A 27,714-nucleotide genomic window follows, 5' to 3' on the forward strand; every position below is an offset into this window, starting at 1 on the left:
GGCTCTCAATCTGCTTCAAACCTTTCCCTCTTCTCCCATGATCCGTCGTGACCCTGCCACGTTCACCCTTCCACACCAGTCGTCAGCTCAGGGGACACACAGGCCGATGCCCCTGAAGCAGCAGCAGCAGCCAGAGGGTGATTTAGTTACACTGTTGAGATACATATGCTCTCCTGTATTGATCTTGGGACACATCAATTTTCCCACTTCCTACATCCTCCTTCAAGATCGCACCTCCGACGTACCCTCTTTCTGATGGCAATGACAGCACTCTTCTCCGTCAATACACCTTTCTTTGATACTGTATTCACACATTGAGTTCTTTACAGTATTTACTGTCTGAGGGAAGACACGAAATCATCCCAGCGAGCCCAAATAGACATGGCGGCTTTTTAAGCTGGAAACTCTCTTTGAATAATAATTAATAATACTCTACAGCGTTGTTGTTTTTATTGTCAGATTCAAATAACAGTGTAACAGAGATGTACTACAACTCTCAGATGAAATCAGAGAAGTGTCCTCTGAATCGAGCGCCTTATGAGTCGTATCATGGGTATAATGATATGTGCTGACAGGGCATTTGGGAGGATACATGGTTTTTTTCACAGTAAGTATCAAATTTCCAGCCATGTGATTGGTCAGCGATAGGAAATGTCACGTTGTCTGCAAGGTCACAAATAGAATACGATCTTAATGAAGATGACTTGCAGCAAAACATGACGTCCCCTGAAAACACAAAACAGGAGGGCAACCTTTTTTGAGTAACACACTTAATATGATAATAAAAATGATAAATTGATGGGTAAACAAAAAGAAACAATTGGGATTAAATAAGTGCTATATTAATTACATTTTAAAAAAAGAAGAAATAAAATGTGCTCATGTGTCATCATGACACACATCACAGTATTTAATGACAGACATGTGAGATATATATATCAGTTTCAGCATCATCCATATACACACACATCATAAAAATGTCTCGTCCTCCATCCAATTCTCAACACTGGTGATAAATGGCTGACAGCTCTTATAAAACACATCAGTGTTTCCCCCTAAGGATGAATCTAACTTTCTCTAACTGCTAAATGAGATCTTTAGTGTAGGTGGGTGGTGTTTCATCCCACACTTTTATGTATTGCACATAAACGTCCTTTATTACAGCTGCTGGTTAACTTGGCAGCGTGAGACAGACCTAATCATCTAAATCATCTTGTGTTTAAAAGATGTTTCATCGCTGCAGTACAATGGGGTTTGACTGTGGGAAATGTGGTAACAATTTATTGTAAGAGTATTTTCCATAATTTCCGAAAATTTTGTTGGTGTTTGGCTGTGAACTTTGTGGATGTTTCCAAGAGACACCAGAGCAATTTTCCATTCATTGTAAAATAAATGATGACAGCTTTTGTGGTTTGCAGTGATTACGTACCCATTTATTATAGGTTTGAGAGTTTTGAGAAGTAATCATAGGAAATTGTGTAAAAATTAAGTGAAGGATAATTCATAAACAATTTTATTTTGAGTCCTTACAGTTGTGATTACGATGCGGAGCCACAGTGAGTAAGGTCCCGCTGATACACTGCCCGAACCAATCGTGACTCAGTCTCAGCTGTCAATCATGACATTTCACCCTGTTTTATAGAATCCAATAAGTAATTACAACCAAACTTATCAGAAACATGAAAAAACATGTGTGATAACATCTACCTGAAATGACAGAACCCTTCTTTGAGAAATAAGTCGTGTATTTTGACTCTTACACCTGTGGTTATGAAATGTTTTGAAAAGATCATCGTGAATATGCTTAAGATGGGTGTTGTTTTAAGTTTGGACCTTTGCCTACAGACAGGGGCGGAGCACAAAGGATGCTGTCGCAAGTGTGACGCATCTAATCAGGTAGGATCTAGAGAACCCCAAGGCTTATGCAAGCGTCCTCTTTGTAGATTTCTGTTCAGCTTTTAACACTATCCAACCATACCTATTGGAACAGACGTTTAATGACATGCATGTTAATCCTTTTATCATAAAATGGTTTTATTCTTAACAGGTCCCAACAGGTGAAGGCAAATAGTTCACTTTCCAGTGTCAAATACTGTAGCACAGGTGAACCATGAGGCTGCGTGAGCTCTCCTTTCCTCTACACACTGAAAACTAATGAATGCATGAGCAGTTGGACAAATAATTACATCATCAAATTTTCTGTTGATACAGTGACTGGTGAGTCATCATCTAATTTTTAACGTCCAAAAGACGAAGGAGATGATATTCGACCCCAGAGAGGCGAGAGCCCATTAACCAGTGACAAAGTATCGAGCACGTGAACACTGTTAAATATCATTGGCCGTATAGACTTTCTGTGTGGGAGGTTAGCGCAAAGGGTGCACTTCCTGCGCAGGCTGTTTGGTGTGAGCTCCAACGTAAATGGTGATATTTTACACTGCTGTGCCAGAAAGTATAATTAGATAATTATAATATATATTTTACATAATTATATATATACGTATTTGGTGGATCATGGTGGATCCTGATGGTGGTGGTGGATCCTGATAGTGGTGGTGGATCATGGTGGATCCTGATAGTGGTGGTGGATCATGGTGGATCCTGATAGTGGTGGTGGATCATGGTGAATCCTCTTTTATGTATTATATCCTTCTATTGTTTTATCTTTTTAAGTGTTTTTATGGCAGGTGCAATATTCAACTCACTTTCATTCTGCATGATTATTCTGGGTCTTACACTAGATGTCCTTGTGTACTGTTTTTTATTGTTTGTTACACAATGCAGCTGGTGTGCAGCTGCTGTAGCACATTGGCCCAAGAAAACTTTCCCTATGGGGACAATAAAGTATATTTAATTTGATTTGATTGAGTTTGGCACATGTCCCATCCCCTTACAAGGATGAGGTGGGGTTAATGAGCAATACTGCAGCCAGCCACCAGGGAGAAATCAAGTTGCTTTGGATTCACTCTTGAGGAGCTGTCATGCTGTTCAACTTTATACAGTCTAAGGATTTTCCTAGAAATTGCTGGTGAGATAGAAATGTGCCAAGATTAAGATCCTTTATTTTACAGATCTGAGCACATTAGAGGGAAATATTTTTGTGAGTGTCAACACTGATGTGACATGTTATCATGTGGTTGTGTTTTATTCGTTGATCGTACCAGTTTGAAACACAGAAGTAAGGAATTTCCAATGCAGCCAGTCATTCACAGATATCCACCATATATCATTTAGATTAAATATCATCTTGTGCGAGAGGTTAACTTTTATGTATTTTATTTTTACTTTTGTGAACTCTTAGTGTTTGTTTCCATTTTATTTGAGTTGTTTGGGTGTAGGTGAGTACATTTCATTGTGGCCTACAAAATTCAATGGAATGAAAAATGTAGTTTTGAGTCCAAAATCAGTCCCTCATCCATGTATCTCCTCGCCTGAGGTATCAGAACTGTTCAGTGGTGAGAGGTTTATTCAGATTTAGGACCCTTATACTTCTAATCATTTTTCAGAAGCACAGCAGTCATTTTCAGATCAGTAAGATCCAATGCACTTGTTACATTCCTGTTGTGTTTATCGACAGCACACACACACACATTGTTTTATTTTCTCCTGAGCCCCATAAAGATGTTTTTACTCTCATTCTTACTTTATCTTTGTTTACTCTGTTAAGTCTTTACAGTGTTTGCTTCATGAGCCACATTAAAGACTAATACTATAAAAATTTCTTTGATTGTGATTCAGATTCTTTAAAAAGGAACTATCTGAGTAATAAAACTCCCAAATATATTCCGGCAAAGAAAGAAATTGCTTTGTTGGGTGTTGCAACGCCTGCATGTTTGTTATCAGTCCTGTTGAGTTGTTTGGACTGAGACATGTTGCAGATTAAAAGACGGAGGTTAAAGTGATGACTTTCATCTGGAAGAGTCTTTGAAGGTGGTCACAACCACATGGGGTGAGCAGTGTGGCTCCTTATGTTCCTATTTCACCGCATTTTTCAATTCTTTAACTTATTTTTCTCAAATCAAAATTGAAGTTGCAATCTTTCATTTTGTACCAGTACTTTCTAGAGCCAAAAAAATTGAATAAGGACTCTCTAAAAATATTCATAAATTCCACTGCACTTCTGATTAGTCCTATAAAACCCTGCAAACATTTAATTAGTGCAGTATTTGGAAGAATCCAACTGCACGTTTTAATAGCCTGTTTTGATCCAGAGGATTGTGGGTACTGTACGTAATCAGTCACTTCTTGGCTGTTGTTCACATCCTGATTGCAGAAGTAAAACAAATAATATCAAGGTTAACACCGCTTCTTTTTTTAAAATGTGGCTTAAGATCTACAGGAAACCAGTAAATACACTGTGGGACTGGGCCATATTTCTTCTCTTTAATGGACATCTTATAAAATACAGATGTTGTCATGTTTAGATGCAGATAAGTCTGCTCATGACAAGAGGCTTTTTCCTGCCGCAGTTTAAAGACAGTGTGTGTGACCCTGGTGTGATGTTACAAAAGAGCTTTAAGTGATTTCTTATCTCAGTGCAGTTGAGATGACAGACTGTGGCTGATATAAGAGCTGAGTTGCCACCGAATGAAGTTATGGATGAGCGTGTGTCCAGGGAACTACTGGGGGGGGCGAGAGTTGCATCGAGTCGGGAGGGTGGACACCAGATGTTTTGAGCGGGCTGCCAAGTACAGGATAGGACGTCACCTGTGACTGGTTACACATCTAAAACCATGAATTATAGCTCCCACTCAGCAGAGAGGAGGAGACGCGCTCACCCTTCGCAAATCGTTTGCAAATATAAACCACAAGAAACTGGGAGCTGGAGCCGAGCCAACGCCGAGGGGAACGTACACTTTTCTGCTGGCAGCCTGTCTTTACGCTGTCATATTCATGGTTGGGGGGTTTTCTCCTTGGTTAACTTTAACTCTGAACGTAAAGCTCAAGTATCAGAGTTTCAAAGAGGAGAATAAAAATGGATATTGAAGCAGATGACCCCGTCGGAGCCATTTAAACGACCTTGTTACGGTAATATTACAGGAGCCAGAGCACGTTTTCTTATAAAAAATATATCCATGTATTTATGTAAAACAGATACTATAAATACCAGCTGTGCATTCAGATGTTCAAACTCCTGTCTGACGGCCTCGGGCTGTAATCAATGGTTTTTGGCCAATAACACAGCAGCAGTGGTTTCTCCTTCCTGTTGCTTGCCGACACAAAACAACATTTTCCTGCCAATATATTTAGAGACATGAAGGTGTGCCAGCTTCCGCACAGTTCTTCAGGCTGTGTAACATTTTCTTAGAGAAACAGCCAATGTTTTTACTGCCTCTCTTCACTCTGCATCACTGCTAAGTGAATTACTTAAGCAAAGATTAACTCCGCGGCTAATTACAGTAGGTGAGTAATTAATGACTAGTGGACTGAGGAGGATGAGCTCTAATTTCTCCTTCTGTCGCTTCCATACGGAGGGTGTGTATCTCTGTTCAGTCATCCCCCCTCGGTGCTTCAGTGATCATGTTTACTATGCACTTTTACAAAGCCAGATTTTTCTGTTTGAGTTCAAGAGCAATTTATTGGAAACAGAGCTCCACGCAAAATCAAAGAGTGTCCGAAGCGGAGGACTTTTCATCATGCAGTTTCACCGCTCATCTGTTCTTTGCTCGTTCAAAGCTTTGTTTGCGGCCGATTCAGCTGCACTTCCAATGTGCATTCCACAGTGAAGGAGCTGGAGAGATGACCTGCAGCCAAACGCTGCTCGCATGTGCCAAGGAAAGCGGAAGCAGCAGCAGAAATAACAACATGACAGTTAATACATTGCACAGACTCCTGAGAAATTTCTTAGTAGCAAATGATGAAAACTAATCAAGAACTAAAGGCTTAAATGAACAAAAAGCACCAAGTAGCAACTGATCAGGTCTGAATGGAGGCCTGTGTGATGTAAATGTAAAGTTACTTGGGAACAGACAGTATATAAATGATGAATGGCAAGACAGTTTCCCAAAAAGGAAGACAAAGGTTAACCCCTTGGTGGCTGCCAGCAGTATAGAGGATGAATCGCACCACCTCCATGTTGGTGGATGGGACATGGACCAATCTAAAAAAAAATCGGTGTAAATGTCAATTTCTTTTTTTCTTTAAGATGGTTTCAGTCAGGTGAGGGATCACACTGTTTGTTCAAGTGCTCAGCAAGTTTGTTTTAATTAGTTCTTTATTCAGGAGCATGATTTTTAATATAAATATTGATTTCAACCCTGCACTTACACTCAAACAGCCCCTGCTTAAATTTGCTCCATTTGTGCTTAAATTGTGCGCTGCCACTTCCTGCTCTTCAGCTTCAACTCTCTCATGCCACATCTGTGTGCCCAGGTAATGTCTGCTGTCTGATTTCTCCTTTAGTCTTGGATCTTTTCTTCTGCTCTTGGTTTTTTTTTTGGGCAACAAGTCTGTTAAAATTATCCAACGGCAAGTCTAGTCTTGACAAATGAGACTAACTTGTGATTGGTTGGGTGTGTGTGTCGGCGTGACCTTGTTACCGTGGATCTATGTCCCATTCCGCACTGATCAGACTGAAATGATGCATTCCTGTGTTTTGGCTTCATTTCTGGGAGGAAGTGGAAACGTGTAGTCCATCTTTATATACAGTCTATGCTTCATATCTCCTGTTACATATGCTCTATAATCACTATGGTGTTGTAGGAATAGCCCTGTGGGTAAGTCGACCCGACAACTCAATGGATTAACTGCAATGAAACCTGGCTGTTCCTGTTGTTTCAAATCTTACCTCTCCCAACTGCCCTGTACTGACCTCAGTGCCTCCCTCCATTCGTTATTCCCCATACCCACCTGCTCACCCGTTACACTTTCTCTCATTAACATTCCCTCAGTAACCCACCCAGTATTTACACTCATCCCTTGCCAGATTGTCAGTTGTGCCATTTTAGTCACAGCTTTCCAAGTTTTTCTCTTCTGCTTGATCGTCTGCCTGGTTTTTGGACTGTGACTTTTTTGTTCGCCCCTTTTGATCTGTTCAGCTGTGATTCCTGCCTGTGTCTGACACAAGCCTCGACCACAGACTTGGGCCCTCGTTATAACCCTTTGCTTGTTGTTGTTGTGCTTAGCCAACAACTTTCACTAAAGGTTAAGAGTTTGAGCTTTTATTTTTGTCCACTGACCAGAAAGCTGGTGGTCCAACCCCCAGTCCCTTTTTCTTCCCAGTTTGCTTGCTGAAGTGTTCCTGAACCCCTGGCTGTTCTGTCAGTGTGAGAATGAATGATGTGTGATTAAAAATGTGTTAAGTAAATAGATCAATATGACTCGTAGTGTAAATTGCTCTATAATACTAAAAGCACTATACAGTTGCAATCCATTTATATTAGAATTTAGCTCAAAGCACCCTCACAGAGTCTCCAGCATGACCGTAGATCCTCTATAGTCACAGTAAACCCTCTCAGGCCCACAGCATGCATCAACACTGCCAAGACCATGGCTTGTTTTACTTTACAGCTTCACACTGCAAAATTGGTGCTGCAAGGCTGAGCAAGCTCCTTAAAAAACACGTTCTAATGATATGCAACATGATTTCCTCAGTTTATTGATGTTTTTATTGGAAATGATTTCTCCAATCAGAATAATAATTTGGACTAGAGCGAAATGTTTATTTACCCAATGGCAACTAGAGCAAAGTTTGGCTGTTATTGCTGCATGAGATAAGAGTGATTTGGATGAAATGACACATTTTGTATCCAATTTTCTAAATGTGAAATGTGTTATTTCATCTGATGGAGAAATAAAAAAAATAATCTGCTTGCGACTTTTGTTCAGTGAAATTACAACTTCTAATGCAGTTAAATCCTAAATAAATTGTTAGATACGCACGTGCTCTTGATTGATTGATTGACTGATTGATTGATTGGTCTGACAAGTGTCTGGCCACTATGACAACTTTTGTAACTGATCGTTTTTGTTGGGTCGTAATTCAGGCTTTTGTGCACTCACTTGTGAAGTATTGCCATTTCAAATTAAAATCTCCGGTGTGGTAATTCAAAGGGTCTGTATAAGTCTCTGATATTAATTTATTGGGATGTATGAACAGTTGTTTAAACAGTATTCTGCTGTTTGTAAAGTAACACTCATGCAGTACTGGGAAAGGTCAGTGTCCAAAAGGTTTTAATCACCTGGAGAGAGGTCATACTGGTCTGCCCCAAGAAACAAACAAGGGGTTGGAACCGACCATAGTGATAGAGACATCCTACCATCACGTGATCCTTACACCACACAACAATGACAAGTGGACATTTACCACCCAACTGTAGAAACAAAGATAACAGAGGGAACTGACCCAAGAGGCGGATACTGAATGGGAGCTGCTAAACATCAAATTGCATTTAAACTGTGCATTGAAGCCAGTTACTCTGTAGACAAACTCAAGTTCATCTACCTACTAATTCTCTTTAGTCTCTTTAAAGTAATAGCACTCCATACGTTGCGTTCCTGCTAGCGTGCTGAATTGCACAGCTATTATTTTGAAAAGTTGTGTGCATCTGAAGATTGTGACAATTGCTTAAGAGACCTTTGAAATAGTTGAAATGCAATGTATGAAAAAATAATCCCAGTTAAGTGAATCATTAAAATTTACATATGAACCACACACGAGCAATAAAAGTAAGAAAAGTCAGTTTCATTCTTAAAAAATCTTGACTATAAAATCTTCTTGGCAGATAAACCAGGTAGGATGAAAGCACATTTTTCTGACTGCACTGTAGACTGTTTATTGAAAGCTCTGCACATAGCGCCCAGCACTCAAAAAAGTGACAGTATATTGTAGAACTGTTTGAAGAGAATAATTCTGAGGGAGATTAATCTCGGTGGAGTCTATGACCATGATCCACACATGCCGGATGATCATGTCATGTCAGAAAGCTTATGTTTCCCAGATTCCCAGACAGACACAGGACGCAGCGGAGGTGCAGTAAAACATCAGTCATATTGCTCCTGAGATGGTTCAGCGTGTTTACAGTGACCCAACACACACAGACACTAAACACTAATCCTGTTACATGAAAATCAGACAGAGACATTCAGGGGATGTATCACTGAGCAGGTGCAGCATAACTTCCCTGTAAAGTCGTTAAAAAAAAAAGAGAAAATCCTTCTGTGTTCTCGCTGTTTCTGATTCTGTCTCCACATAGCTGGTGGTCGGAACGTGTTCACCTCCATATTCACCCCTGGATCCCCTGCTGTCACTGCGTGGGGAGGCATAAGCACGAACGCTCCGCAGTTGTAAAACATGTGACCCCCCCTCTGAACAGTTGACCCTGAGGTACCTGGGAACCAGAAGCCAAAAGACGCAGGAGACAGGTTGTGTTTACACAGCTGATGTCCAGGAACACATATACAGGTCGTTTTTACCGACACAGTGGCTGCAAAAAATGTCCATCTTAAACCACTCACTTCATTTCATTGTTTACTTTTGAAATTATTTTTCATGGTACAAGGGTCAAGGGTGAGATGATTCTGAAGTTTCCACCGCGGCTCAGAAAGAAGAAATAAACAAGTTTTAGGAAAAATGTGTCTGCTCACCAGCAGTTCGCCCAAACCCAGTGATGTTCTGAGATTAGAGAGGGAATTTGCGAGTGTGAAACAGAAACTACCAGTTGAGTATCACGATGCTGGAGGCACATGACTAAATGTGCACCCCGCCTCTCGTCCAATGATAGTAGGGAAATGCGCTCCCATGTCAAGGTCCACATCATAAGGATTCATCAGACTCAAATCAAGGCCAAATGAAGTGGATCTTCTCTGTGTTAAATTCTGTTTTTGTGTTCTGAAAACACAAACATCTGCCCCCTGGTGGCTGCCTGCAGTATAGGTCATAAATCCCGACTCACGATAGTGGATTGGAGAGAGACCAAACTAAAAAAGTCATTGTATACGTCAAATAGTTTTTTCTCTAAAATGGTTTCTTTCATTTCAGGTAGGCTATCACACTGATGTTCCTTCAAGTGCTCAGCAAGTTGGTTTTCATTAGTTATTTGATGTGTGTTTTTTTATTTCTTTACACAAGAGTGTGGTCTTTCAGTTTGTGAGCAGCACTTATTGATTTCATTTTTCAAAATTTGTAACGCTCTCAGTCAAAACCCTGCGTTCCCACTCAAACACCCCTTTCTTGTTCTTAAATCTGCTGTGTTCTGCAGCTCCAGCTTCAAGTCAATTGAGACTAGTTTGTGATTGATTGAGAGTGTGTCTTGGTGGGACCTTGTTACTGCGGCGCCATCTCCCATTCCCTATTGGTCAGACTCAAATTATATCATCAGCACCAATCATGCAGATCCTCTCTCTTTTAAATTCCGTCTTTGTGTATACTGGAAACACGAGAGGTAATTTTGAAGCAAAAATCCAACTTGCCTTAAGATGAAACCCTTTTGATTCCATCAGCTCCAACTGCTGAAGGCTCACATTAGTTTCAGCACAGCCCCGACCCAATCTCCTCCTTATGTGCTATAGTTTTTGTATTCTGATTAAATTTAAGTTTATCTATGCAGGATTTGTTCTGCTGTATTGTTTAATTGCTTCAGTCATAACTGTTTAATGTGCTCTTCCTTGACACTGCCTCTGGCTGAAATACAGAGCATCTGCTGTCCTTCACACCTTAAGTTTTTGGGTGTTAAAGTAGGAAGATGTTAAATAATTATAATTTTATAGTAGGATAGGGTCAAATTTAGGGCTGCATGTTAAAAATATACCAAATCGGCACTATCCCCACAGTTTTTTCCCAACATATCTGCTGTGCATTGATGTAACCATCTCTGACTTGTTTCCATTTATTTCCATGTGAACTTCTTAATTGGTACTAACCTGTCTCCAGCTTTTACACAAATATGTTTTTCACTATGAAACACCAATCACCAGTCCATTAGCCTATCCTCCAAACTGCCTGCCATATTGCCTCTACACTCCCCCTACTCTTCACGTAGCATTGACTTCTGAGACTGTGCACAAGCAGCAGTCCTAATAGATGCAGGATGCGAGAGGCAGCCATCATACGCACACAAGCAGCTTCACTGTATGTGCGCAGGATTGTAGATAGACCTGGATGATGCTTTGATTGTACTGTAAGAGGGAAATAAATGGCCTCCTGATTGTACTCCATTATCTTTCCTTTTACTTGTCTCCAGGGAGTATTTTAAAATTAACTGTCATTGTCGTCTCCATTTTGTTCTTCGTGAAAACGACAATAAAGACACATTTATAAAATGGATTTGAGAGCATCCTTTCATCTGCAAGTAATAACACAGTTTCCCTCTCCTCGGAGTGAAGTGAAGCGCTGCCTCAGATAAAACCATTTATGATTCACTGTAATGGAGAGAACTACTTCTTATCTGCTTTCTTGCCCACTTTTCTCCGTCCTCTTCGTGGTGACGCTAACGACTATAATCAGCCAAATGGATGAGCTGCTTCATGTAAGGTGATGGTGATGGAATATTGATGGCGTTGCCTGATTTTAAATCTTGATGTCTATCGAGACGCCGCTCCCCGCTCTTTGAGGGTGCATCAAGGACATCAGTGGATAAATAGTGCCGTTTCCTCAGCATCAATAAGAAAAGCTTCTGTTATGATGCAAAAATTGTGATTCAAATATATTCAGATTGAAGAACTGCAATTATATTCTGGTTGTTTGCATAAATAGAAGCAACAGAACATCTACATAATACCCCTGCAGGCAGAGACGTTGGCATTTCACGTGCCTTGCACAAATTTTGTCTCATGCAGGAATAACATCCTGGGAGCTTACCGTAATGTCCATCTTCCTCCAGTTTGCATGAGCATCCTGGGATCATAGAGGCCACTGATGTTTGAGCTCTTGCCACCTGGACAGAGGCAACCATCGTGCAGACAAGAGAGCGACATAAGAGAGAGGCCAGGAGAGAAATCGAAAAACAAATGAAAAGAGGTGTTAAGAGCGGAGGAGAGGAGAGAAGGGGGACGGTGGTAAATGGTGAGCTGTTGACTGAGAGCAACTTGAAGATGAGTATTGACAGCCGGGCACAGAAAAGGGGAGTAATGCGATTAGCTGGTTGGATGGTATTGAATAGCAATCTTAGATAACCCGATCCTCTTCCTCTACCTTATTCCAAGCATCCTCTACTTCTAGAATGTGATCTTCCTGAGCGCCGGACTTCCACAAACAGCTCAATACCATTAGATAATATTGAATAATGAAGGCTTTGACTCAGATCATTAAACACTTTTTGTGCACATGAATCCATGAGGCTCTACAGCGTATGTGCACGTCAGTATTTCCAAACCTTGGTTTTAGTTTATTTTGTTGCTTCATGCCATACATGTGAGGTTGATAGACACGTGTGTTTTTGTGTATGTGTTTGTTAGGTGTGCAGTCAGGTTGCGTTTCCTTACCATCATGCTTTTCGTCTCATTGGCTGTGATAGGGAGTCATAACCCTGGGGGGGGGGGCGGTCATGTGCACTCAGCCAGCGTACATGGCTGCCTGCTAATGTCCTGGAAATCCTCAACGCAGAGAAAATAAACCCTCACTGTGTGTGTGCCTGCATGTACTGTCTACGTGGACATTCGCTATTAGTCTTGGCTGTAAACAAAATATCTGAACGCATTCGTCTTTGTTTTTTCCCATTCTTGTTTTTTTATGTTATCTTGTTTTTCAGCAAGCACCATCACATATCTCCCGTAACACAACTTGCATCCCAATAACCTCTTTACATCCCTTTATGTTGTTGTCATTCAAGCCACAGACTCCTCCACTCAACCGTACATTCTCCTCCTCAGGAAAAAGACCAGTGGCTGCAGTATCATATAGCTACAGACAATTAAAGTCAGTCATCCAAATATAATGTTAAAGATTGTATCAATGGAAGACTAAATTCATGGATGCTGCCATGTATAATATAACTTCTATCAGTATGTAAATGTTATACGGCAAATGAAAAACAAACCTGTAGTGATGAGATAGAAGTGATGAAACTCTCCAGCATATGAAATATATTAGAGAAAATTGTATCTGAATTCATCAATCTACTCACCCCTCAGAAAACTAAAGTTGAAATCATAGACTATCCAGAAACGAAGCCAAAATTTCCCAAATACAAACGCTGCTATCTCGTGCCAAATATGGAGCCAGAGTCTTTGCGTTAGTAATCAGCAGAAGAGAGCCGTGGTTGCAAGGTCCAGTCGATACATGCGCTCAACTAATTACGAATCAGTCTTAGCTGTCAATCATGACATTTTAACCATTTTTTTATAATATCAAATGAATAATTAAGACCAAATTTGTATAGATCGGAGTGACAAGAAGTCACTAAGATAAACATCTTTGACTTCTTAGTTAAGTGAATGCCCCATCCACTAACATGGAGGAGGGGGAGTTTATCAACAATGCTTCAGCCAGCGACGAGGGGGTGAACAAGATGCATCAGCTTCACTTTTGTATTGACATCCATCTTTAGATACAGTCCATGGGCTGTACTGAGGTGCTGCAGTTTTTCAATCTAAATATTACTATTGACATGCTTACACACAAATACCATAGCTAGTATGGTGAGGTTCAAAAAGTAAAACCTTTATCATGTTGTCCCTCTTAGTTTGGCGTGTTGGCATGCTCACGATTTAGAACAGCTGAAGTTGATGAGAATTGATGAGAGTTTTGCAGACATGTAATCATTTGTCAAAGTGTCAGACAAAATGAATAGTCGGGATCACAAAAGTTATTCATCCTGTGGAAGACAATGCTTTAAATCATTTCTGAGCTATTTCATGACAAACTATTACTATCAAAATAAATTAGCTCTATCTCATGGCGACAGTAAAGATCTGACATTTATAGTAATCAATCCATTAATAGTTAAGATGTTTCAGTCTAGAATAAAGTGGTGAACTGACATTAGAGCCATGCTGCTAATTTAGCCTAAATCTTGATGTCAGTTCATATTTTATACTCCAATAACCAAGGTCTGCAGGTTGGGAAACACTAAGCACACTGAAATAATAATTTAATCAAATATTCTGATGTGTCTTTAAGTCAAAATAATATTTCCCTGGTTTTAATACTTAGCTGTAGTAAAGCAGTCCTGAGCGGTTATGCTGTTTTAGAACTTCTATGATATACATCTTATTTAAGTGCTCCTGACATATTGCAGCGATAAACTGCTGTGAAAGCATTCTGCCACGTCGGCCGTCGTCGGGAGCTGAGCATCTGAAGGTGAAGTCGACTTCAGGGTCAAACCAAACCCAGTAAGCCTCGGCTGATTTACAGGGGGCTCTCCACTCATCCTGTAATAGCTCCTTTCTAATAGCCACTTGCAAAGCAGATGTTGTCTAAATTTTTCACATGCAACTGTGTTGCTTTTCCTATTTTGTGGTCTCCAGTTGTGGGGTTAATGATTTAACGAGTGGGACCTTCTGAGAAACAGACACATATTGAAAATGAAGCTGGAATTCGGGCCACTAGTGTGCAGTTATTTTCCTTAATTGTTTCCTGAACTTTGCCCTTGAGGTTTTCCCTGACCTGGCATATCCTGATGGGGTTCAATGACAGACGTGAATATGGGAAGATGGAAGAGGGGAGACCTGGAATGTGCGTGTTTGTGTGTGTTTGTGTGTGTGGGGTTGTTCTGGTCCAGACCAGGTGGTAGTATAAAGCCAAATGTACCTCATTTACTCCTGACACGCACTCCTCCATCACCTCCACGCTTCAAGCATGGACTCATTTAGACTTTTCTTTAACTATTACAATGAAATTGCTCCCACAGGCTAAATGTGACGCTGTAATTGTGTCTCGGCGAGGTCAGAAGCTCCCACATCAATGTCCCGTGCTGCCCTGATGGATTATTGTTTGGAATCAGAGCTGACTTGGCTGCATTGAGAATGAACCTACCAAACTAAGAAAGACTTGACTGTGATTTACATCCATCCATCTGTCCATCCATTCTCCATCACAAGGTAGTCCAGACGTCTTTCTGCATGTGTAGCGCCTCCTGGGGTTGACTTTATCACACCTGAAGGACTTGACTTGAAATTTAAAAGCAAACACATTCAAGTCTTAAGGTCTGACCTGGTGAGATCTTGAAATAGTAAAATAAATAACACAGGGTTCAGTACATATTGTGTAGCTACACATCTTAGCCTTTTGACCCACATTTTGTTGAGAATAAAAATAAGAACTCAATAGTTATTTTCCAAAAATATTCTAATTACACTTATAATAAGACACATTATTTGCATATGTTATGCACAGATACCTTGAATAAAAAACCAGAGATAAAAAAACTAATTTATAATACCAGTATAGAATCCATCCCAATTTCTTTCACCATGGTCAGACCAGGGACAAGTGTTAATGGAGGGCATATTTCTGACTGTTAGACCAAATGCAGGAAGTCAGACAGAATAAAACAATAGAATAAGAAAAAGAAAGGATTGCTTGTAGTCTTTGCCTCAATTTAAAAATATAAATTGACGATGATGTAATGCCGTTTTTTAAGTGGCATGGAAATTAATCACTTCCTTTATTTTCTTCACTAAGTTAACAAGAATACTAAATTTTTATGTCTGAAGCCAATGTCAGACGCTCGCCCTGCTACAAACCAATCAATGGCAAGTAAAGGTAGATGCAGCCCACAGAGGTGATGAAGAAGTTCAGTGTGTAGAATTTAGAAAGAGAACCTATAGTAGCCTTCAGTTGTCATAAAAACCCAAAAGATGTTTGTCCAGTTTGGACGACTTATGGCAGCCTCCATAGAGAGGACCTGCTTCTAATGTAAATATAAAGTATTTAAATATAAAGGGCTAATTCTAGGGTAAAGACAACAACAATTCTTACAATTTGGATGAAACACATTAGTGAAAACATCACTAGGATTATTTTATGTTAAATATTTGCCCATAAATCTCTTTCACCTAAATCTAACACGCTGGACCTTTAATTACAACATGAAACCAAAACTAATCTTCTGGATATTGTAACAAAGACATGAAGCTTTGCAAGTTTTTAGGTGTAGAAACACCACAAAAGTATACGATACCCGATTGGTGAAGTACTGATTCAAAGATCTGTCTTCAGAGGGTTGACTTCATTTGTTTGAAATGATTGGACCTGTCCTACTATAGCTCTGGTCCGAAAGTGTTGTTGATGTAAATGTGAAATTAACACAACTTGAGATTTTGGAAGAATTTTTTTGTCTATAATGTCGTGAATACCCTCAGTGCCTGGCCTCACAGAAGCCTCTCTGACCTGAACTAAGCTTCTCAACAACTTGTATCACACAACCATGATCTGACACGGTCACCTGATCCAGCTGTTTCTCTACTGTATCATAAACTTTAGCCTGAATGTTGTATGAGAAATCTCTATCAGTGTGAGGTCACGATGTAGTCTTTCTTTATGGGCTGGACAGGACAGACAAGTTCAGTCCTCCTGCTGGGGTGCACTGGTCCACATTATGCCGTGTCCCAGACATCTGCCCCCGGGGACGTCATCATATCAGGGCATGAAGGGAAGTGGAGGATGGATGCTTCCTTTACACCAAGTCTAAATCATCCCCCCCTCTCTCTCCCAGCGTCTGCCCATCTCTCCGCCTGGCTTTCTTTTTCCACCTGGAAAAATAGCAGGCACTGAAACGTGATACAGGGTGGCTGGTGGGGGGTCGAACCGGTCGCTGCGCCGTCCTGCTAATGGAGATGGATGTGGGCTCAGAATTGTCTCCTGAACATGACAGAAAGGGGGGGGGGGATTCTTTTTCTCCTGCACTTCTCCCTGGGCTGCAGAACTCCTGTAATGAGAGGGGAGGGCTGAGCACTCACGATTTGATTTGAGAGAAGGATAGGGAGACCACAGGATGGAGAGCTGCAGAAATAATGGGATGGCAAAACAAAAGACAAGGGGAGATAGAAAAACAAGGAGGGGCCAAGAGAAAATGAACGGCAGGAGGACAGAATGGAGGAATGACATGTTGACAGCAGAGAAAGATAGATAGTAAGACAGCAGGGGGAGGGGGAATGAGGGAGTTATGATATTCATAGAGGTATAATGCAAAAAAAGAAAGGCTCTCGATGAAGACTGGCAGAGATAAATAAACCATGATGGCCAACAAATCACTCCTTTGTTATAATGCATCCAGTTCATCTGTCCGTCCTCCGTCCTTTTCCTGTGTTCCAATGTTGGAGATTTCTTTACACCAGGGCACTGTAGATGTTCACTTGTACACAGGAGAAATAGATTTAAAGCTAAAATCGAAACAAAATAATTGTTCATCCTTAGATGCACCTGATTAGACCCTAAATAAATAAAAAGTCTCTTATCTATATAATATCGTGTACCTTTGACTTAGTTTATAGTAAATCTTTTTGAGAGAAATTCAAACTTTGACTTGTTCTGACATAAATGTGCCTATAATCTTTATCTTCATAAAATCTTTATATAAAGATGGACGCCGCATCTCCACTTCCTCCCACTATCTTGAAATGAAGCCAAAATATCCTGAACACAACCTTTGCCATCTTGCAGTGATGATGTCATTTGGAGCCAGAGTCTGCACAGCAGCAATGTCCCACCCAAATACACGCTCAACCAAACGTTACTCAATCTCAGCTGTCAATCATGACATGTCATTCCGTTTTTATAGCATCAAATAAGTAATTGCAACCAAAAATACCAGAAAAATTCACATACATCAGTGTTATAAGAACTACCCAAATGGAAGTTATTACACGTGTATTTTGACTTTTAGTTTGGTCCATGTCCCATCCACTGACTGTACTGCAGTCAGCCACTAGGGGGCAATTGAGGTGCCTTGGCTTCACTTTTTGGGAGCTCTCATGTCATCCAACTTTATATGCTATATATTTAGGGGCTGCAGCCTTTGAAGATCATGGTCAACCTGACCCACGAGGACTACTTCCTTCGGAAGGCCAAATGAGACTGGTCTACAGAGACTTTCTTTGATCAGCGTCATCAGCTCATCCCACCATTACTGCTGTTGCCTGGCAACAGAGCTGAAGTTGGACACGCAGAGTAAGTTTTAATGCCCCTTGTGGTTTTTTTCACGTGTGCCATGAGCTGTTTGGTTGGGTGAATACCGTGATGCTCGGGATGCCTGGTCACTTGCTGTCACCTTGCCATTACGATTCGTCACTTAAGTACAATGAATCCTGGGATAGGTGGGGCCGGGAAGAATCCACCCATGGAGCCTATGTTTCTATGGGATGGAAGGACACATTTGTCAGCCGCATTTGAAGGATCCTTTGAAATGGGACAGCCTTTGAAGGACGTGGCCCGTGAACTGAGGCGCAGCTTGTGATTGTGACTCAACATAAATCATTTTTAGATCCTCTCCGCTCACAGGGGGCAGTGACACTCATACTGCAAAATCCAAACTCCTAAACTGCACTGAGTGAAAAGTATAAAGTCTCACAATGCTGGTGGCTTGTGTTGAATTCACTGACGTCACCTTCACATGTTTGTTGTCGTTTGAATTTTTCAAGCACTTATCTCTCTCTACCATGTGGAGTCAGCGACGTGCAAAGTTGCACAATGCAGCTTTAATACAAGTGAAGGAAATGAACTGAAATGCCTGTGAGAAATGAACACATTCGACCCGCAGCACACACAGACACACGGCTAAACTAGAGAAACTGATGCCGTCAGATATTTCACCGTTTCGTGTTTGTTAGTTCACGCGTCCGGAACAGCAAACCGGATCAAACAACTTTACCTGTCGTCGCCCACCTCCTGATGTAACCATTCCTATTTATTTGTTGGGATTTAAAAATCAGCCTTGACAGCAATGGACTTTCATACTGTTTACTCTGCCAGAGCCCTAACACCCTCTGAATTTTGCATTAGTGTGTGTGTGTGTGTGCGTGCGTGCGTGTGCTTGTATGACTCACTTGAAAGCTCTTGATAAATCCTGGGGAGAAAAAAAGCTTTAAATGGAGGCGGCACAGATTGCCTGTTTCCTCTACAAAGAAAACAGTTGTCCGCATCGACTTCCTGATTTCACCGACTGTCAGATTCCTGAAGGTTAAAGCGTTTGGCTGTAAACTGGAAGACGCACACAGAGAATACAAGGGATTTCCGCCTTTTAAAGAAACTGCCATGCTGCAGGGAATCATTTAATAGTAAAGGTGATGGATTTATCAAAAAGCAATAAACTCTTCCTTTGTTAACTATACAAGAACTTCTTCAGGTTATGTTTCCCCTGTATTTTTCAAAAGTATATGATCTAGTTTGCAAAAAAGAAGGCTTGTCTTTTATATTTTGGTCCTGTATCTTTGTCCTTGTACTAAAATATTGAGTTTCCCTTTTTAAAGCTCGAGACACCTACTGTGTCAAACGTTGGCGTCCTCATCTTGAGTATTGCCCCTGATGACTTCCATCAGATAATAACTTCTGTCTTCACATTTTAAGTTCATCATCCTTGGTTATGTCCATGGAATGTATCACAGGCACTTAACAGTATTTTTGAAGACTGCTGTGGTTAAAACTCTATGGTCTTTTAATCATTATTGACCGGTCTCTGTCCTTCCAACTCGTCTTGTGTCTCTTGTTTTATGTTTGTTTTCCACACAGGGATGTCCATAAAGAAATGTTTTTCTCAGTTTAATGTGGAAAAAACTGACCAGCCTAATGCTTATTGCACTAAAGCTCTTGTGGCTGAATGGAAGTGAATCCCTGCAGCCAGGTTTCAAACTCTTTACCTCTTTGTCCATATAATCTTCACATAATCTTGTTTCTAAATGCTGTTAAAACTATGCCAGGGCTGAACTGCAAATTATTAGAAACACTTTAAAATAAATGCTTATGCTCAAAATCTGTGAATTAGGTCAAAACACAAACAAATGAACACATCTCAACAACAAAACAATGGTTTTTCATGTATTGTAGAGTATACGGTGCATATTTGGAGAAAATTGGAACATTTCTTCTAAAAAGTAGTAATAGTTTTCTGTGGTCTTTGTTGCTGTAACAAACCAGAAGACACACTTAATTTAATCTATCCAAAGATTTCTAAGAAAAACAAATGGTGGATCAGTATACTACCCACTCTTATACAAGAGCTCCCCCCTGTGGAGAAATGTCATGACGAAAGCACAGAAGTTCTAAGATCTTTTAATGAAGCACAAATACCACAGTGTAGAAATACATTTACATTTAATATATTTAATGTACCAACATTTATAGTACTCATTATGCAGAATGGCTCCTTTCGGAATAATTTACCAGCTCCAAAATCAAAATGATTCACACATTAATTCATCAATATACATTTCAATAACATAATATACAATTTATATACTGCTGGGTAGCTTGTAAAATTTTCTCCAAGGGTTCAATAAAATTTCAATGAACATGAGTAAGTAAAAATATATGGTAAATGAATTAAGGGGGCACAAAATGGATATACACAAATAACGCATAAGTACCTAAGTGCAGTACTCAAAATGAAATGATAACTGAATAATAAATAACAGTCAGTACTATGTTAGTACTCTGTATTAACAGGATTTATTTGGGTCTTGTTCATGTTTGTCTCTGAGTTCCTGTATGACCCTCCAGCTGTGCTCCAGACTCTCCCTCAGCTTCGTCAGATCGGACTTGATCTCCTCCAGGAGCTCCAGCTTCGACAGTTTCCTGTCTATGGATGAGAGCACCTCCTCCTCTTCGACCTCCGAGACCACAGCGTCCCGCTCTGCGGCAAGAGGGAAGGGCTCGGTGGGCTGAAATGACCCCATGGTTTGTTCCCACACCATCTCGAAGTACGCGTCTATGAAGGCCTCCAGTTCCTCCAGGCTGCTGTTGCCCCATTGGTCGATCAGCAGCTGAAGGCCTCCAGCCTCCGTGAGCCTCCTGAGAGTCTGTTCTCTCAGGGCAGGATGGCACAGAGAATGTACATTTAAGACATTGTCCTCTGTCAGCATCCTGCTCTGAGTTTGAGGTAAAATCAAAAGCAATGTTGGCTGCGCGGGTGAGAACGGACACACTTGGCTTTCACTGATCAGTCTCAGGCGGCTGTGAGCATCACCAGCTGGGGAATAGATGGGCAGATTTATAGTTAATCTCTGTTGCCCTGCAGCAGTCCACCTCAGTCCTTTTTTACCAGAGAGCATAGAGGCTAAGATGGGCATGAATCTGTCTCTGCCCAGGATGGGGGATCCCATCTGTTCTCCTGCGCCTCCTGCAGGTACTGCCACTATCTGACCACCGGCATCTGTCCCTTCTGAGCGGTTACATGGTGTTTGTGTTGTGGAAGTGGCTGATTCAGTCGCTGTGAAGAAAATAAGAACACTGGTGTGATGATGCATGTGAGCTTTAAAGATTCCAGCCTATCCTTTAACAAACATCACCTCCCTTCCTGAGCTATAAATTTGCTTATCTCTCTTTTAACAAGGGCTACCTCATAGTTTATGCTGTACAGTAGATCTTATTTGATAGCTGGATCCTACCCCTGACATGACTTTTTTAAATGTACTGTACATTTAAGTGTACATGTAGTTTGCATAATTATGTCAGAACTATAAAATGGATTACCACTAAGCTTGGTAGAGGGATGTCATATAGATCAGGAAATAACCCATTAAATCTGGTGGCAGATCTGGATCAGGGGACAGATCCAGAATTATGTTTTCATTTTATTTTTAATTGAGATTGGATGTTTTTTATGACATTTTTCTTGATTTCTCAAAATATAATTTATAATTTATGTTTACAACCTCAATGTTTAGGGGACTGATTTATGAGTGTGTGCAATTTGGTGCAAATCCAAATAAAAAATCTGGGTCTAGAGAATTTAAATGTGGTGTCATGAAAAGACTGTTGGGCCTTGGCATTTCACTTATGTCATTCTAGTTAAAATGATCCCTATGCATTTGCTGCATGTTATTAATAGCACTATTAGTTGTCTTCACTGGGATAGTTACTGTGATTGTCTTTTTTTAATAGAAAAGCGTCATTTAATTTTTAACTGGAATAATTGACCTCATATATATTTTATGAGTCTTTAAAAGGAGACATGACCACATGTGTTTGCTGTAAGTTAAGTGTTTGTGTAGAAAAGGGAACATTGATCAATATATTATTATCAAGTTTCCTTCAAAACAACAGTGAAACTATTATTATTGGTATTCAAATTGTATTTGAAGTTTCCAGACTTGTCTGCCTTGTGATCTCTTCAAATGAAGTACCATGTTCTTTTGACCCCTATCAATGATTCAATTCTTATCAAACCATTTGACAAGTGACTATTTGTGTAATTGTTCAATGCCTGGAAAAGTAAGGTTATACAGAAATTTTCAGGAGGAGAAATATTAAAGACCTCTCAGAGAAAGAAATATAAATGTAACAGTGAAACAAAAGGTGTTTTTGTTTCGAGGGTTTGAATTGTCTCATGACATCTCAGACTGCTCTTGTGACCTTAAGGAATCCCAGCACTGGAACCAATGCAGTCAAACAAGCTTGTTATTACTAATTTCACTTTAGGTGTACTTACAGTCACAGGACAGCTTTAAATCTTTTTCACTCAGTGTCACAGTGTGTGGCTCCAGCTCACATGCTGCAGAGACACTTTTCCACATGTGATCACCTCGGTGAAGAGCTGCACGCCTCTGTTCAGCCAGCATCTCCTCCATTAGCTCCATCAGCTCATTAACCTGAGCTCCATCCCCCAGGTCTTTATTGTCCAGGACATGATATCTGTTCCCACACTTCTCTACCAGCCCCTGCAGAGGCTCTCCTTCACTCTCGATGCGCCGCTCGATGCTGGTGTCGCCCAGCCAGTCACCGTGGCTGAACAGCACCAGAGCTCTGCTCCACATCTGGCCTCCTCCGGCCTCCATCTGTTTCTCCAAGTCCTCCCTGTGTGCATCCGTGAACGAGTAGCTCACGTTAGCAACCAGCAGGATAGCGCAGGATGAAGGAGCCCCGAGGAGGTCAGAGGTCACAGAGAAGCCACCCGGGGTGTCCAGCACCGTGACCATCTTGCCACTGATTTCTCCATGTTTTTCAGTGCAGGACGTGGTTTGTGCGTCTGTATCAAAGCACTCTCTGCTCAGGATTGTGTTTCCACAAGAGCTCTTACCGGTTTTCCTGCCACCCACGAGCACCATCCTCATTTGTGGAAGAGGGTTGAGCTTTTCTGTTGAAAAGAAGTTGTAAAGATCCAATGGCCCAAACAAATGGCTAACAAACTCTTTGGGGTTGAATTGCATCCAGTAATCTAATATGGTAAAGAACATGTCAACAGCTAAATAGAATATTGTGTATTAAATAAGTGAACAGCATCATGCTGACACTGTTTATCACTTCAACTCACCCAGCTGAGATCTCGCCATCTGCCTGTGTTTCTCCTTCTTCATTAGTCTCTCCTGGGCTCTCTCATTCTCCCTTCTCATATTCACCTCCATCTGTTCCATCACATTCCTCTCTATTTCATAATACTGGTTGCCCCCAGCAAACATCAACTCAATCTTCCCAATCAGCTCTCTGACTTGAAATCCATCTCCTTTGGTTTTATTGTCCAGAACGTGATACCTGTTGCCGCATCTTTCCACGAGCCACCGCAGAGGCTCCCCCTCGCTCTCGATGTAATGCTCAGTGGTCGTGCCCCCCAGCCAGTCCCCGAAACTAAGCAGCACGACGACGCGACTCCAGATCTGCTCACTGATCATCTGGAGGTGCTCCTGCGCTGCTCTCCTGTAGGTTTCCGTGAAGGCCCTGTCCACGCGTATCACCAGCAGGAAGACGTGAGGTCCGGGAGGACACAGAGACAGACTCAGCACCAGCTCCCTCAGGTCAAAGATGGTGCTCTCGTCACAGAAGTAGTTCATCCACCAGCCCGGCGTGTCCACCAGTGTCACATGTCTCCCGAACACCATACCCTTATCAACCACACACTGAGCTGTTCTGCTGAGTGGCTGAGTGCTGTCCCGGCCCAGGATCGTGTTCAGTGCTGAAGTCTTCCCAGAACCCTTTGCTCCTAGCAGCACAATCCTGATGTCAGTGATGGGTCGCAGCCTCTCTGAAAGAATGAAAGTGGACATGCAGAGTAGAGGGAGGTAGATTTTTGAGGCAGCTGGTGTTTATTCTGACTTACATTCAAAATATTTTCAACATGTAGATTTGATGATTCGAAGGTTAAGAAACAATGAGCTACAGGGGTTTCAGGGAGGATTTCACACTTTCAGAAAGAGGTCAAAGTGAGAATAATTCATCTGTTTGGTCAGAGTGAAGCATGTTAGCGGGATCCACAGCGTGTTAGCCAGAGTCACAGCGTGTTAGCTTGAGCCCCAGCGTCTTAGCTGGAACCTAGGCATGTTAGCTGGAACCTAGGCATGTTAGCTGGAGCCCCGGCATGTTAGCTGGATCCGCGTGTTAGTCCGGAGCCACAGCGTGTTAGCCCGGAGCCACAGCGTGTTAGCCCGGAGCCACAGCGTGTTATTCCGGAGCCACAGCGTGTTAGCCAGAGTCACAGCGTGTTAGCTTGAGCCCCAGCGTCTTAGCTGGAACCAAGGCATGTCAGCTTGAGCCCTGGCATGCTAGCTGGGGCCACAGAGTCACACCGTGTCAGCTTGAGCCCCAGCGTGTTAGCTGGAACCAAAGCGTGTTAGCGGGAGGTACAGTGTGTTAGCTGAGCGTTTATTTGTCAGACTATTATCGGCTGGTCTACACTGACTCTAGCCTGTGTTCATTTACAGAAATTGTTAGTATGCAGATATTGTGGCCTTTGAATTGAACCAGGCTATGAGTATCCAGGCTTTATGCTAAGCTAAGCTAAAGTTCGCTTTATATTTACATGAGAACTTCTAACTCAAGAAAGTAAGCAGTGCCGTGTGACTATTACTTTAAAGCTAGGCCACATTTGTTTGCAAAGTTTTTTTAGAATTTATGGTAACATACAGTACAGCCTATCTATTGTTTAGACAACATGTAACACCACACAATAATAGTAAAGTGTAGTTAAAATCTATCTTGCATTCAAATATGAACATTACAAATACCTAAAAACTGTTAAATGTTAGTGAGATGTTTTAAACCTTTTAACCAAATTCAAAGCGGCTTTAAGGGATAATTCTAGTGATAATATAAATAACATGAAAAACATTGCAAAATGAACAATTAATTGTTCCAACTAACAAATAGTGTCTGATTCTGTGCCAGATTATGCACAAAGCGTATTTTGACTCAGTGTCATCTTACTTCAGGATTGGTGTAGCAAATTTGTATTTATCTACAGGAGTCCCTGACTAACGCACAATTTCCTCTACTTTCAGTTATGTTTGCTAAAAACTACAGTGCCCTGTGCTTTTAGAAATTACTGATTTAAATTCTTTTTTTTTTAAGTTTATACCTTTAGGAACATAAAGACTTGGTGACAGGTACCATAGACGAGGTATCGTAATCAGAAAACATAGGTAAAATGTTGAAAATTCCCAGCGTTATGTTTTAAAACTACATTTATCTACATTTTCGTTCTGCAGCATATCTGTTTTTACTGTCATATTTGGAAAAAGTAATTAACAATAAAGTCAAGAATACCTATACAATGGATATATAATAGAAATAAAATAAATTAAAATATTCATTGAAATAAATGTATCTCCAGGAATTTTCATTCACTGCAAAAAAGAACATGACCGAAGAGAGAACAACGCCTCAAAATACATAACAAACTAAAGTAATTTTTTGCTCTACTTGTAAATGAAAAACTAAATGGGTACACACACACACACCTTTGAATCTCACCTTGCAGGAGAGATCTATGTTCTTTAACTCTCATCAACCTCCTCTGAGCTCTCTCCTCCACTCTTCTCTTCTCCTCTGCAGTCGCCTGAAATATGTCTTCTTGCATTTCAAACTTTCTGTTTCCATTTTCTCTGACAAGTTTCAGTATTTTCTCGAGCAGCTCTGTGACTTCAGTGTCATCACTCAGGTTAACACTGTGACTCCTCTGACTGCACCTCTCACTGAGCCAGTGGAGAGCCTCTGTTTGTACATGCTCCTCTGTTTCAGAGTGTTTCATCCTGTCAGTGCAGGTGAAGACAACCATGCAGTGACCCCATACCCTCTCACCCAGCAGGGCCACATGCTCCTCCACAGCCCGCCGTCGCTTCTCTGTGAAGGCCGAGCTCGCCTTGATGGTGATCAGAAATACATGCGGGCCTGGTGAGCACAGAGACACGCTGCCTGTGATCTCCCTCTTCACTAGCTCAGATGTGTCCTGAGCACTGAAGTCGCACCACCAGCCAGGGGTGTCTACCACTGTGAGCCACCGTCCGGCCACCATTCCCAGCCTCCGGGAGCAGGTGGTCCTCTCCTTTGTGACAAACTCTTCTTTTCCAAGGAGGAAGTTCCCCACAGAGCTTTTTCCAGAGTTTCTGCCACCAAGAAGGATGATCTTTAACTGGGATGTATAACCTCCATCCCCTAAAAAAGAAAAATGTATTGATAAACAAGGAGGAAAAGAAGAAACTGCACTGCCTTAAATCAAATGGCTTGTTCAGAGGCATTGATAAATTCTCATCTCAGGAGGAACTTAGTATCATATCAAGTGCATTCATATCATGAGCAAACAATGACGACATTTTTTACATGAATCAGTCATTAAATTAATCGATGTGTAAATTTTTTAAAGCAAAAACTAGCTGTTTTTTTTTACCAAAGATATTACCTGGGTTATTGATCTACTATGATAAACATGGTATATTTTTATTCTTTTATGTTTAACAGTCTTGGACAGTAACTTAAACAGCAATATTAATAATTGTTTAGGTAATTTTTTAAAGCAAAACTACCAAAGATCCACAGCTTCCAGCTTCTGAAATGTGAATATTTACTTGTTTTTTTTAATCTTTTATAGTCGTAAACTAAACATCTTTAAGTTTAAATACCAACATTCAACACTGTAACTTTGTTCCAATTTCTGAAATGTGAATATAGTATTTGCTGTCTTCTTTTTCTTATATGAATCTAAATTAAAAATGTTTCAAATTTTAGGCTGTTGGTTCAAAAACTAAATAAGTAAAAATTATTATCTTGCCATTGTTGAATTTAAAATGGACATTTTAACTTTCTTTTAATCATCTATAAACAAATCAGTTTATCAACTAATTGAGAAAATAATCACCAAATTATTTAATAATGAAAATAATAACAAGCCTCAGGCCAAAAAAAATTATATTCCATTAAAGAAAACATGGCATTAGCTTAAGTACTATTAAATAATTTTTTTAATCATGTTGTTCTTGAAAAGGTTTCACCTTTCATCTCTGGAATGAGACATGAGCAAACTCAGTTGTCTATGTGTTTGTCTCCTGAAGTCTTATAATGCTCTGTCAGTTACAAAAACAGGCCAATCAATAATCATTTTAAAGTTATGTAGTGTCAGAATAATCACAATCACGTATATAAGTTGAAAGTCAATGGATAGTATAGAGTGCAGTCATTCATCTGGAAATAAAACTTACATGCTGACAGCTCGCTGGTTGCCATCTCACATTCTGATTCTATAAGTCTATCAGAAGTTAGATTATTATTCATTCATGTGGCGTCTGTGTTTCCTCGTCCCTTGTGAAAATGTGAGCAAACCTTAGCTGCTGCTGAAGGAGTGGAAGCAGAAGATTGGGTTTTATGTGTTTATGAGTCTGAAGGTCGTCTGTAATGAGTAATCAGACACATGCAGTGGACTG

The 27,714-nt window shown here is 40.7% G+C and overlaps 1 protein-coding gene across 1 annotated transcript; it reads right to left on the minus strand.

Annotated features, from left to right (window-relative positions):
* Window positions 1–20,126: 20,126 nt before the first annotated feature.
* LOC109633996 (GTPase IMAP family member 8) lies at window positions 20,127–27,669 on the minus strand. Its single transcript, XM_020094210.2, has 5 exons — window positions 27,493–27,669; window positions 25,772–26,452; window positions 23,343–24,047; window positions 22,521–23,165; window positions 20,127–21,299 (listed from the first exon to the last, which is right to left on the minus strand). Exons 1-5 carry the CDS (start codon window positions 27,563–27,565, stop codon window positions 20,530–20,532), a joined length of 2,874 nt encoding a protein of 957 aa, XP_019949769.2. The 5' UTR covers window positions 27,566–27,669; the 3' UTR covers window positions 20,127–20,529.
* Between the last annotated feature and the right edge of the window lie 45 nt (window positions 27,670–27,714).

The sequence above is a fragment of the Paralichthys olivaceus genome, chromosome 5 (assembly GCF_024713975.1).
Source record: "Paralichthys olivaceus isolate ysfri-2021 chromosome 5, ASM2471397v2, whole genome shotgun sequence".
Lineage (NCBI taxonomy): Eukaryota > Metazoa > Chordata > Actinopteri > Pleuronectiformes > Paralichthyidae > Paralichthys > Paralichthys olivaceus.